This window comes from Oncorhynchus mykiss, chromosome 4, assembly GCF_057628025.1.
Source record: "Oncorhynchus mykiss isolate SJ-2025 chromosome 4, ASM5762802v1, whole genome shotgun sequence".
NCBI classification, from domain to species: domain Eukaryota; kingdom Metazoa; phylum Chordata; class Actinopteri; order Salmoniformes; family Salmonidae; genus Oncorhynchus; species Oncorhynchus mykiss.
The window spans coordinates 41,364,073-41,378,028 of record NC_143025.1 but is presented as its reverse complement, the minus strand read 5'-3'; the positions used below and the strand labels follow the sequence as shown (position 1 = coordinate 41,378,028).

Here is a 13,956-nt window from a genome sequence, read left to right as displayed (position 1 = left end):
CTTCATAACGTCAAATAATGTGACAGGTGAAATGAAGAACGCTCTCTGCTTTTTCTCCTAACGTATTGCACAAATTGACAGCAGGTATTAACTTAATTGCAAATATTCAAATATATTGAAAAAGTTTTGACGTTATTAACTGTATTGGAAGAACCATTATGTGGCCCTTTTTCCAAACACCCCGGTATACGATATATATTCGGTATACCGCCCCAATCCTATTCCCATTCTACTCCACACACCCTCTCCATTCAACATCGCGCTCAGTGTATTCTCCCCCTAAAGTGACTGCTTTAGGGGGAGAATGTCGGATGTCTTGAATAACAACAATAAGGAAGAAAGATGGAATGAAAAGGGAGAAAAACGTTGAAGGCGGCGTCGATGCCTGTGATTTCTAGGAGTCCAGCACGCACCAAGGCACAGGGTGAAAGGAGATGAACCTTTATCAAGCAGCATTAGAAAGCTGTTGCGCTGACGAGCTGGCGTTAGTGTGGCTCTCTCAAAGCGCCTTACCGTCTTGCCTTCATTTTCCTTCCTGTTATCTGGCCGGGCCTTTTGAAATACGCACCGGGCTCACAGATAAATCTGTCTGACTGTCACCCGAGATGTGTTTGTTCTGTTTTCAGGTTTTATTTTTGTTTTTAAGATGGGTTTATTTGCCTAAAGCGTGCGTGGGAGGAAGGCGAGCTTAGATAAGACTTTAAGACCGTATTAGCATGTCTTATTAGAGAGTTGGGTGTTTTTCGCTCAGTCCAATGTTTCTCGTACACCTGGGGGATTGAATTGGTACTGTAAACACACTCAGAGAGCAAAGGCTTGGGACACAAGTCTCTCATAAAGAGGTATAGGAAGACGGTCAGCATCAACAAGCTAACTCTCGTTTGAGATTGGCTCGTTTGCACCCTAAGGCTTGGGTTTCATCTGTTCAGAAGGGGAAGCTCAGAAATGCGAACTGGAGGTTTATTGTAAGTGTGGCTAGTTGAATTCTGCTCCAGGCTGAGGGGTGTTTGATGATCTCTACAGCTCTCTGCAGGCATCCGATCTCACATCTCTGGCCCTTTGTAGTCCATCCATCCATAATCTATACATCACCCTGGGACTGTATACTATTGTATAGAGGACAGGGGCTGCTGCTTTTAGCCGTATTGCGGTGTTGAGGTATTTCACTGCTCTTACCACCATTTCTCTCTCATCCCTCTCATCATTCAGGAGTTAGACAGGTCTTTCATCTTCTGAACAGACCCCTTTCATACTGTGTCACTTTTCTATCCCCCGTCCCTCTTTCATACACACATGCACAAGTGCACGCGGGCAGGCACGTAGGCAGGCACGTAGGCAGGCAGGCACGCACGCATGCACACGCTGGTCAGTTAATCCCTCAGTAGCACTGCACTCATATTCAATCTTCCTGGGAGAAAGCTAGGCAAATCTAAACTACTATCTAATCTAAAAATGAATGAACAGTGTCATGTTTAAGTTGTTTTTATTCCACCAGTCGATACTTGATCCACTTTACGTGTATGATCTTATTATTCATTCATTGAATGTATCGGTTGTTTGTTTGCTTATACTTTTTTACTTTCACAATGAAAGTGATAAAAAAATACTTATCATTAAGAATGATCATAATATTTAAGGTGATTCTACAGTGTAATGGTATTGTGGTTGAAACAAACATAAAACAAACAACCCCCCCCCCCCAAAAAAAAATATATCAAGCGCTGTTTTCTTGCATTGCAGTTTATGGAGTGTTGTAGCATTTAGACTTACTAAATAGAAGTTTAAGTAACATGTCATTTATCCTTTTGATTAACAGTAGTGTAAAATGAGTTTGTCTTTGGAATAACACGTTTCAGACCTGTACACTCCACTGTTGTCCAAAGTTTTTCTTTCATTAATCCCCCAGACAATTCCCTATATTTGCAAAGGTTTTATTATGAGTGAAAGGCTCTGGTTGGGCCGTGTCAAACAAAACCCAGCAGACTCTCTTGCTCCTTCAGGAACGGATAATTCCTCTTGAAATCATACATTCGAGTGTCCTTATCCTGGACAATCTTTTGGCCCATCTCCACTCACGACAGAGAGGCTGCTTGCGTGCCCATCTTTCCAGTTCTTTCTCCAGGAGGGAAATGTTTTGTTCTTCGCTGACCACGTCACCCTCCTTATCTACGAATCTAATGGGCCCCTCTTCTTTCACTCTCAGCTTCTCCCGGAACTCCTCAAAACAGGCTCTGATCGTGTCTTTTGATCTGTTCTTTGCTTGAGTGATATCAGTTTTTTTGCCCCTCATTTAACTTTTTTTTATACCAACAATCCTGTTGTTAAGGTGAACTACAACTGTAGCTACCTCTGTCTTCAGATCTTTCTGGGAATCTTTTACAGGCCTTTCCCCTCACAAATGAATCAGATGAGCTCATTGTCCATCACACAAAAGAGCTTCAGAGATGCTCCACGTTCACAACACTCATATCCTCTCCCTTTTTCCTCTCTTGCCCCTCTTTGTTCTCCCAGTTTGAGCTGGTTTGCCACATTCCTTATCAGCCTGCAGATTTGGAAATTTGCCCTCAGCGCAGCGTTCAGGCTTCTTTCAATGCATCTTTTGCAGAAGGTGTGCTGGCAGCTGAGAATCACAGGCTGAGTGAAGATCTCTGTGCAGATGAAACAGTGCAGGCGATCCGTCAGAGTTGGGAAAGCTGTAGCCATACTGGAGATGAGTATGTACATCCTCACCGAAAGTCCAGAAAGAGAAAGTAAAAACCAAAAGCTGATCTGCGTTTCTCTTATTAAAAGGGTGTGTGGCACTGTGAATCCCCAGCGTCATTCAGCTAAGAACAAGAAACACAATGTTGTTGTCAACATGGGGAACCGAAACGTACAGGTGTAGGATCTTAATTTGAGGATTTAAATGTTTAGTCCATAATGTTGCTTGTTTTAATCTGTTAGCTGGTCAAAATGAGGCTACTTGCAAAGTGAAATACTGTTAATATAACTGTGTTTTTGTGCAGGTTTAAGGTGAGTTTATGTAAATCATGAAGCACACATGCATTTCTCATCAACAAAAGACCCTACATCTGTAGAAACTTGAAAATTGAATGATTAAAATGATAACAAGCTATATTGGCACTGCTTTGTTGCGTTGTCGCTCAAGGAGCATTGTGGCAAACAAACTTACTGAATAGAACCTTAAAGTTAAGGCATTAGTTATTTATTTAGGCCGAATTTCTTCTTTTTATCAATGTCAATTATGGCTTTTTGCTTTTGGAGATCTTCTCCATGGCCTTCCAAGTCAGTACGTAGGTTTCTATTGACCCAGGCTTCTTTGACAAAAGCAATGTAAAAAAACAACAACATTGCGACATGAAATGGAAATGACAGCTATAGGAGAAATGTTCATATTTTACCCCTTTTTTCTCCACAATTTCGTGGTATCAGTGATATTTTGGGGCTGTTGCTGGGCAACATGGACTTTCATCTCCCTCCAAAGATTTTCTATGTGGTTGAGATCTGGAGACTGGCTAGGCCACTCCAGGACCTTGAAATGCTTCTTACGAAGCTACTCCTTCGTTGCCTGGGCAGTGTGTTTGAGATCATTGTCATGCTGAAAGACCCAGCCACGTTTCATCTTCAATGCCCTTGCTGATGGAAGGAGGTTTTCACACAATCTCACGATACATGCCCCCACTCATTCTTTCCTTTACACGGATCAGTCGTCCTGGTCCCTTTGCAGCAAAACAGCCCCAAATCATGATGTTTCCACCTCCATGCTTCACAGTAGGTATGGTGTTCTTTGGATGCAAGTCAGCATTCTTTGTCCTCCAAACACGACGAGTTGAGTTTTTACCAAAAAGTTATATTTTGGTTTCATCTGACCATATGACATTCTCCCAATCTTCTTCTGGATCATCCAAATGCTCTCTAGCAAACTTCAGACGGGCCTGGACATGTACTGGCTTAAGCACGTCTGGCACTGCAGAATTTGAGTCCCTGGCGGCGTAGTGTGTTACTGATGGTAGGCTTTGTTACTTTGGTCCCAGCTCTTTGCAGGTCATTCACTAGATCCCCCCGTGTGTTTCTGGGATTTTTGCTCACCGTTCTTGTGATCATTTTGACCCCACGGGGTGAGATCTTGCGTGGAGCCCCAGATGGAGGGAGATTATCAGTGGTCTTGAATGTCTTCCATTTCCTAATAATTGCTCCCACAGTTGATTTCTTCAAACCAAGCTGCTTACCTATTGCAGATTCAGTCTTCCCAGCCTGGTGCAGGTCTACAATTGTGTTTCTGGTGTCCTTTGACAGCTCTTTGGTCTTGGCCATAGTGGAGTTTGGAGTGTGACTGTTTGAGGTTGTGTACAGGTGTCTTTTATACTGATAACAAGTTCAAACAGGTGCCATTAATACAGGTAACGAGTGGAGGACAGAGGAGCCTCTTAAAGAAGAAGTTACAGGTCTTTGAGAGCCAGAAATCTTGCTTGTTTGTAGGTGACCAAATACTTATTTTCCACCATAATTTGCAAACAAATTCATTAAAAATCCTACAATGTGATTTTCTGTATTTTCTTTTCTCATTTTGTCTGTCATAGTTGAAGTGTACCTATGATGAAAATTACAGGCCTCTCTCATCTTTTTAAGTGGGAGAACTTGCACAATTGGTGGCTGACTAAATACTTTTTTGCCCCACTGTATATACTGTACCCTATACCATCTACTGCATCTTGCCTATGCCGCACGGCGATCGCTCATCGATATATTTATTTGTACATTTTCTTATTAATTCCTTTACATTTGTGTGTATAAGATAGTTGTGAAATTGTTAGATTACTTGTTAGATATTACTGCACGGTCGGAACTAGAAGCACGAGCATTTCGCGACACCTTTGATTTTATTTGATTAATCAGTTGCACAACTGAATGCATTCATCTGAAAGGTGTCTTTCGCATTTAACCCGACCACTCTGAATCAAAGAGGTGGATTGTGTGAGTACGACCTCACTGAGAGAGAAAGCAAAGAAAGGCTGTCCTTAAAGCATACTCAACCTAGTTTAACTCTTGGCAAATTCATTGGATTTTTTGCTTTATCAAATGGGGCGGGGCTCTGTTTATGCCACATCTCAAGATGCTGGACAGATCCTTCCATCTGGTAATGGGCCTGGCTCGTCTTATCACACAGTGAGCACATAAAGGATTGTCTACCTCAGCCCTTCAATACAGCTTATCAACACCTATTATCAGCCATTATATGTCATAGGGTGCCATAGGGTACCATTTCGGATGCAGCGCTAAACAAAAACAGGGCAATGACACCAAACAAGGTTTAATGTTTCCCCTTCATTGTTATTGTAGTGTCGTAGCAATACATTACATTGTCTCCTTCCCTGTGATGGTGAGAACACGTTTTGAGGGGTAAATGGAGTGTGGAAATTGAATGACTCCGAGCTTCCTGACCTTCACCTGTTTCCTCTGCTCCTCTGTCGCTTCTTCCCAATTCACATGCCTGTGTTGTTACGGCGACGTGGCGGATTCCTTAGAGGTGTCGCTGGGGCTCGGTAAACATCCCAGGTCACCCGAGTCAGTCAGTAATCATGGTGGCCCCTGGAGCGTGTCATTGGGAGAATGCCGGTAGCTCCGAGAGGAGCTTCCTGTCTTCTCTCAGCTGATCAGGAAAAGGGGTGGGCCTACAGGATAATTAATAGGAACCACAGCGGGAATTGGAAAAATAATAGCTATTCTGGTTGGTCCGAGACAAGGCTGTGTGATGTGCGTGTGTGAGCGCGTACTTGCGGGTGTTACTTGTTTGTGGATATATTGTATGTATTCCGCTTATGGACTCACACCCTTTACAGTGAGTTTAAGGTATATGGATGGCATTCTCATGACATGTCTCAGCTGGCGAAGGAGGGATACGTGTATTTGTGTATTTATTTGTGTCTGCAACTCTGTTCACGTTCGAGGGGGATGTGTGTGTATACATAATTGTTTGCATTTGTTTGGTGTTTGTTTGTGGATGTGCACGCATTTGCCACTTCTGTGTGGCACAGGGGATCTTGATGCATAAGTCATAAATCAACAAATCCTTGAGGCAGCTGTGGAGAATGGGCAAGATTACTGTGTGCCACAACACACACACACACACACACACACACACACACACACACACAACACAGCGCTGGGAGATGAATGAACACAAATCAACAGCGCACAAGTCCCTCGGAATGCCACTGCACCACATGGCACTGCCAGCCCAATCACTGGAGACACTAAACTCACACCAATTCAACAAACATCTGGCAGTCCTTCAAGCTAACATTTCCTTTTCTTGGGATAATTAAAAGCATATTGTGGTGGGCTACAATGGTGAAACCCTCCCTTAAAGCAGTTTGAAGGTGGGTGGGGGAGGTAATGAGAAATTCCTACTATTCTTTCCATGGATTATTTGCTCTTTTGTCCTTGAGATAAGAAAGGACGAGAGGAAGGGATGGAGAGAGGGTGGGAGAGATTGCGGGTGATTGATAGGTCTGCCGTTGCTCTGTTTCCTTCCCTCTCCCCCCATTGGTGTGTTCTTACACCCCTATACATCCTTAGGCACCCTACTACCTACTCTCCCCACTCTCCGTACCCCTATATGTCCCTCCAATCATCCCATCTGGGGATCATTGTCCTGTTGAAAAACAAATAATAGTCCCACTAAGCCCAAACCAGATGGGATGGCGTATCGCTGCTGAATGCTTTGGTAGCCATGCTGGTTAAGTGTGCCTTGAATTCTAAATAAATCACAGACAGTGTCACCAGCAAAGCACCATCAGACCTCCTCCTCCATGCTTCACGGTGGGAACCACACATGTGGAGATCATCCGTTCACCTACTCTGCATTTCACAAAGACATGGCGGTTGGAAGCAAAGATCTCAAATTTGGACTCATCAGACCAAAGGACAGATTTCCACTGTTCGTGGTTCGTGGACCAAGCATCTTCTTCTTATTTGTGTCGTTTAGTAGTGGTTTCTTTGCAGAAATTCGACCATGAAGGCCTGATTCACGCAGTCTCCTCTGGACAGTTGATGTTAAAATGTGTCTGTTACTTGAACTATGTGAAGCATTTATTTGGGCTGCAATTTCTGAGCCTAGTAACTCTAATGAACGTATACTCCGCAGCAGAAGTAACTCTGGGCCTTCCTTTCCTGTAGCGGTCCTCATGAGAGCCAGTTACATCACAGTGCTTGATGGTTTTTGCGACTGCACATTTTCAAAGTTCTTGATTTTTTTCCATATTGACTGACCTTCATGTCGTTTTTAATTTTTTTTATTGTTTTAAAAAAAAATATATATATATATATTTTTTTTTTACCCCTTTTTCTCCCCAATTTCGTGATATCCAATTGTTGTAGTAGCTACTATCTTGTCTCATCGCTACAACTCCGGTACGGGCTCGGGAGAAATGAAGGTTGAAAGTCATGCGTCCTCTGATACACAACCCAACCTGCTTCTTAACACAGCGCGCATCCAACCCGGAAACCAGCCGCACCAATGTGCCGGAGGAAACACCGTGCACCTGGCAATCTTGGCTAGCGCGCACTGCGCCCGGCCCGCCACAGGAGTCGCTGGTGCGCGATGAGACAAGGACATCCCTACCGACCAAGCCCTCCCTTACCCGGACGACGCTAGGCCAATTGTGCGTCGCCCCATGGACCTCACGGTCGCGGCCGGTTACGACAGAGCCTGGGCGCGAACCCAGAGTCTCTGATGGCACAGCGCCCTTAACCACTGCGCCACCCGGGAGGCCTGACCTTCGTGTCTTAATGTAATGATGGACTGTCGTTTCTCTTTTCTTATTTGAGCTTTTCTTGCCATAATATGGACTTTTACCAAATAAGGCTATCTTCTGTATACCACCCCTACCTTGTCACAACACTACTGATTGGCTCAAATGCATTAAGAAGGAAAGACATTTTACAAATTAACTTTTAACAAGGCACATCTGTTAATTGAAATGCATTCCAGGTGACTACCTCATGAAGTTGGTTGAGAGAATGCCAATAGTGTGCAAATAAGTCATCAAGGCAAAGGGTGGCTACTTAGAAGAATCTCAAATATAAAATATATTTAGATTTGTTTAACACTTTTTTTAGTTACTACATGATGCCATATGTGTTTTTTCATAGTTTTGATGTATTCACTATTATTCTACAATGTAGAAAATAGTACAAATAAAGAGGTGTGTCCACATTTTTGGACTGGTACTTCATGTAAGCATGTAAGCTCCCTAATCTTACTACATTTGCACACACTGTATATCATTTTTTTCCCATTGTGTTATTGACTGTACATTTGTTTATCCCATTTGTAACTCTGTGTTGGTTTTGTCACACTGCTTTGCTTTATCTTGGCCAGACCACAGTTGTAAATGAAAACTTGGCCTTCCTGGTTAAATAAAGGTTAAATAAAAAATGTATACAGTGCCTTGCGAAAGTATTCCTTGAACTTTGCGACCTTTTGCCACATTTCAGGCTTCAAACATAAAGATATAAAACTGTATTTTTTTGTGAAGAATCAACAACAAGTGGGACACAATCATGAAGTGGAACGACATTTATTGGATATTTCAAACTTTTTTAACATATCAAAAACTGAAAAATTGGGCGTGCAAAATTATTCAGCCCCCTTAAGTTAATACTTTGTAGCGCCACCTTTTGCTGCGATTACAGCTGTAAGTCGCTTGGGGTCTGTCTCTATCAGTTTTGCACATCGAGAGACTGACATTTTTTCCCATTCCTCCTTGCAAAACAGCTCGAGCTCAGTGAGGTTGGATGGAGAGCATTTGTGAACAGCAGTTTTCAGTTCTTTCCACAGATTCTCGATTGGATTCAGGTCTGGACTTTGACTTGGCCATTCTAACACCTGGATATGTTTATTTTTGAACCATTCCATTGTAGATTTTGCTTTATGTTTTGGATCATTGTCTTGTTGGAAGACAAATCTCCGTCCCAGTCTCAGGTCTTTTGCAGACTCCATCAGGTTTTCTTCCAGAATGGTCCTGTATTTGGCTCCATCCATCTTCCCATCAATTTTAACCATCTTCCCTGTACCTGCTGAAGAAAAGCAGGCCCAAACCATGATGCTGCCACCACCATGTTTGACAGTGGGGATGGTGTGAGCTGTGTTGCTTTTACGCCAAACATAACGTTTTGCATTGTTGCCAAAAAGTTCAATTTTGGTTTCATCTGACCAGAGCACCTTCTTCCACATGTTTGGTGTGTCTCCCAGGTGGCTTGTGGCAAACTTTAAATGACCATTTTTTATGGATATCTTTAAGAAATGGCTTTCTTCTTGCCACTCTTCCATAAAGGCCAGATTTGTGCAATATACGACTGATTGTTGTCCTATGGACAGAGTCTCCCACCTCAGCTGTAGATCTCTGCAGTTCATCCAGAGTGATCATGGGCCTCTTGGCTGCATCTCTGATCAGTCTTCTCCTTGTATGAGCTGAAAGTGTAGAGGGACGGCCAGGTCTTGGTAGATTTGCAGTGGTCTGATACTCCTTCCATTTCAATATTATTGCTTGCACAGTGCTCTTTGGGATGTTTAAAGCTTGGGAAATATTTTTGTATCCAAATCTGGCTTTAAACTTCTTCACAACAGTATCTCGGACCTGCCTGGTGTGTTCCTTGTTCTTCATGATGCTCTCTGCGCTTTTGACGGACCTCTGAGACTATCACAGTGCAGGTGCATTTATACGGAGACTTGATTACACACACTGGATTGTATTTATCATCATTAGTCATTTAGGTCAATATTGGATCATTCAGAGATCCTCACTGAACTTCTGGAGAGAGTTTGCTGCACTGAAAGTAAAGGGGCTGAATAATTTTGCACGCCCAATTTTTCAGTTTTTGATTTGTTAAAAAAGTTTGAAATATCCAATAAATGTCGTTCCACTTCATGATTGTGTCCCACTTGTTGTTGATTCTTCACAAAAAAATACAGTTTTATATCTTTATGTTTGAAGCCTGAAATGTGGCAAAAGGTCGCAAAGTTCAAGGGGGCCAAATACTTTCACAAGGCACTGTATATGTGGACACCACTTCAAATTAGTGGGTTCGGCTATTTCAGCCCCACCCGTTGCTGACAGGTGTATAAAATCGAGCACACAGTCATGCAATCTCCATAGACAAACATTGGCAGTAGAATGGCATTACTGATCTCAAGTGACTTTCAACATCTCACCGTCATGGGATGCCACCTTTCCTACAAGTCAGTTTGTCAAATATCTGAGCTGCCCCTGTCAACTGTAAGTGGTGTTATTGTGAAGTGGAAACGTCTAGGAGCAACAACGGCTCAGCTGCGACGTGGTAGGCAACACAAGCTCACAGAATGGGATGGCTGAGTGCTGAAGCGCGTAGCTCATATAAATCGTCCTCAATTGCAACACTCACTACTGAGTTCCAAACTGCTTCTGGAAGCAACGTCAGCAGAAGAACTGTTTGACTGGAGCTTCATGAAATGGGTTTCCATTGCCGAGCAGCCGCACACAAGCCTAAGATCACCATCCGTAATGCAAAGCATTGACTGGAGGGGTGTTGAGCTCGCCACCATTGGACTCTGGAACAGTGGAAACGAGTTCTCTGAAGTGCTTAATCACAATTCTCCATCTGGCAGTCCAACAGACAAATCTGGGTTTGGCGGATGCCAGTAGAACACTACCTGCTCCAATGCATAGTGCCAACTATAAAGTTTGGTGGAGGGGGAATAATAGTCTGGGGCTGTTTTTCATGGTTTGGGCTAAGCCTCTTAGTACCAGTGAAGGGAAATTTTAACGCTACAGCAAGCACTGATATTCTAGAGGATTCTGTGCTTCGAACTTTGTGGCAACAGTTTGGTGCAGGCCCTTTCCTGTTTCAGCATGAAAATGCCCCCGTGCACAAAGCGAGGTCCATACAGAAATGGTTTGTCGAGATCCATGTGGAAGAACTTGACTGGCCAAGACTTCAACCCCATCAAACACCTTTGGGATGAATTGGAATGCCGGCTGCGAGCCAGGCCGAATCGGCCAACTTCAGTGCCCGACCTCACTAATGCTCAATGTTCTATCTTCTAGTGGAAAGCCTTCCCAGATGAGTGGAGGCTGTTGTAGCAGCAAAGTTGGCACCAACTCCATATTAATGCCCATGATTTTGGAATGAGATTTTCAACGAGTGTCCACATACCTTTGGTCTTGTATGTGTGGAGTGGAAGACTGGCTGGGGAGATGGAAGGGAGTTAGATGAATTCCCAGATAAAATAATAAGAGACTGGAGGGGATTTGTGTTCAGTGACACACTCGCATGATATTGCGATCACGAACACACACACACGCACGCACACACCGGGAGGGGATTTGTTGAGTCTACGGGGATGTGTAATTCCATTACACGGGACCTCTGTGGATGTAGCTTCTTCCTCTGCAATCCTCACAGCCATGTACTTTGGACTTTGGAGTTCTTTTTAACTGCTTGAGAATTGTATCATAGAATCTGGGTGTTTTTGTTATAGCCATCGGGAAAATACTTCTACATTATGTCCCATTATAATGGAGACTTTTGTCCTCATCCATGAGAAGATGTTGGTAGGACTTTTAGGTACTTCCCCATTGTGTTGCTCAAATGGACGTAGTTCGGGCCTTGAGCTGTTTTTTGTCTATTAACGTTCATGGGTCATTCCATGAAATGAGTGCCTTTTGCGTACCTTTGATATTTTAAGTAGAAATTGTGCACCAATATTGAATTGTAAAATCCTGTTATGTCAAATGAAGTTCCCCTTTAATATAGAACTCAAGGAGAATTCGATCATTCAAAATTCAGCATTTTGACATGTCCCTCGGTCAAGCCTGTGTCACTTCTAGGAAGATTTGAACCCACTTAAAGTTTCACTATTATTTATATAATTCATGTGATTAGTGATTCATTTACGTCTGTCCATCATTTTAAGGTCAACCATGTTTTATATGAACTGGACTCTCATTTTAATACGGTGAAAAAATTATTCTTCTTTTTTTTTTTATTCAAAAGAATCTTTGAATGTCTAATAAAAGCAGGTGAGCTAGATTCTAGTCTTTTCGGCCATTGTCTGGTGTTTTACGGTGGAAAACTGAGTTGAGTATAACCCTGTTAACCATAGATAGACAGCCTAGAAATGTTTGAAAAAAAAGAAGAAGCTTGCATTCAATTGCCACGACAAGCGTCCATTCCCCTTGTCACAAGGCGATTTATGGCTGATTTAAGAAGAAACCCTGTTACTGTCAACCCTTTTACTATATTTGGCACTTAATATAGCCATTTTGTAATTTCACGTCTTGAGATGGTTAAACTAGTTGTTTATGTGCTCATTATGACAGAATGTTCAAATTTGGTGAAATCAAAAGTTTTTTTTTCGGACTAAGTTACACTTCTCAAGAAGCACCAAATTGGTGGAACGACCCTATTATGCCATGTTTCATGTTCTATGTGGACCCTAGGAAGAGTAGCTGCTGCTTTCGCAACAGCTAATGGGGATCCTAATAAAAATACCAATTACCAAATGTGTTAGGGGGTGTATTAGGAGTTGTTTGTGACTTCTCTGTACTTTCCAGCATGTCAGGCAGTAACCTTGCAGGTAATGACGCGAGTGCTGTCAGGTGTAATGGTCCGAATACGACACGTTTTGTTTCACTACACTATCTTCCTGTTGTGTTATGAGTCCCTGGTGGGGGCATCATTCATATGCAGTGATTTGAACCCCCCAGTCTGGCCACCCAAGGTAGGCTGCATCACATAAACAATAGGCTAACAAGCCTCTAGTCTACTCAGCCAGACTGGGCTAGGCCATAGCAATCATCACACTCCACTACAGTGATTCTGATTCGTGCTACAGTACAATAACCTACATGAGATGTAGTCAATGTAGCTGACATTTTTAGGCTAAAATCTTTAGCCTAACTAGCCTCTCCCCAGCCAGGCAAGGCTAAACCCCTAGCGATCCCCCTCACACTCCACTGCAGTGATTCTAGCTAGCCTAGCACACCACTAATTTACATTTTAGGCTAGTGTCGACGCGTGGGCACAACTCTGTTTAAACCAAGGCATGTAAATGAGGAAGAGAACAGGAGAGTTAGTCCTGGTGTGTGTTGTTCATCAGGCTAGTGGAGCGAGGCATTGTTCTCTCTCTCACATGAGTTGAGTGCTTTCTCTTGTTCAGAACTCTCCCGGTCAAGAAGAAGGAGCTTTAGCTCTCCCTGTGACACGCTCAAGCGCTCCAATTTTCCCCGGGCTGCTCCGCTCTGCTCTGAGAGAGTGACTGGAGAATGGGGTTAGATGGGTTATGAGACTGGTCATCTAACAACAGTCTGCCCTTGCTGCAATCTCTGGGTACTGAGAGAAATTAGACAGATTTGGGAGGGTATATGGGTATATGAACTGAAGCTTGCATCTGGACACTTTTTGTGTAGTTTGCTTATTACATAGTGGACCTGATTGTAAACCCGACCTCGAGGTTTTCATCATTTGTTCGAAACGAGACTCCATTACACTTAGTTTGTGTTGTGTATTTGACTTAGAATATTAATCTGATATCTCTCTCTCTCCTTCCCTATCTCTCTCTCCTTCCCTATCTCTCTCTCTCTCTCTAAGCAGCAAAGAAGACATGTGCCACCACAGACTTTGCGTGTGAGAATGGCCAGTGTGTTCCCCAGCGGTGGCGCTGTGACGGAGAGCCGGAGTGTGCCGACGGATCAGACGAGGCCGACGCTACATGCAGTGAGTTCAGACGCTCTCTTTCCCGTACTGTTGCGTAGATGTGTATGGAGGAATGGATGCATGGGGATGGATGAACAACAACAAAAAAACAAATGGGCCTTCAGGACACCTCCAACACACTCACATGCCCACGCCACGCACCACACACATCCTGGCATCCAGAGGAACATTGCCTCCAGCTCAGTGGCAAATGAGGTA

General features: G+C 43.3%; 1 protein-coding gene across 4 annotated transcripts in view; it reads left to right on the top strand.

Annotated features, from left to right (window-relative positions):
• The window catches only part of LOC110521812 (low-density lipoprotein receptor-related protein 8), a 261,008-nt gene that overhangs the window by 103,739 nt on the left and 143,313 nt on the right, over nt 1-13,956 (top strand). For all 4 annotated transcript variants that reach the window (XM_036968636.2, XM_036968637.2, XM_036968635.2 and 1 more), the window contains exon 3: nt 13,636-13,758. In XM_036968636.2, the coding sequence (XP_036824531.1) occupies nt 13,636-13,758 (123 nt within the window). The remainder of the gene's footprint in view (nt 1-13,635; nt 13,759-13,956) is intronic.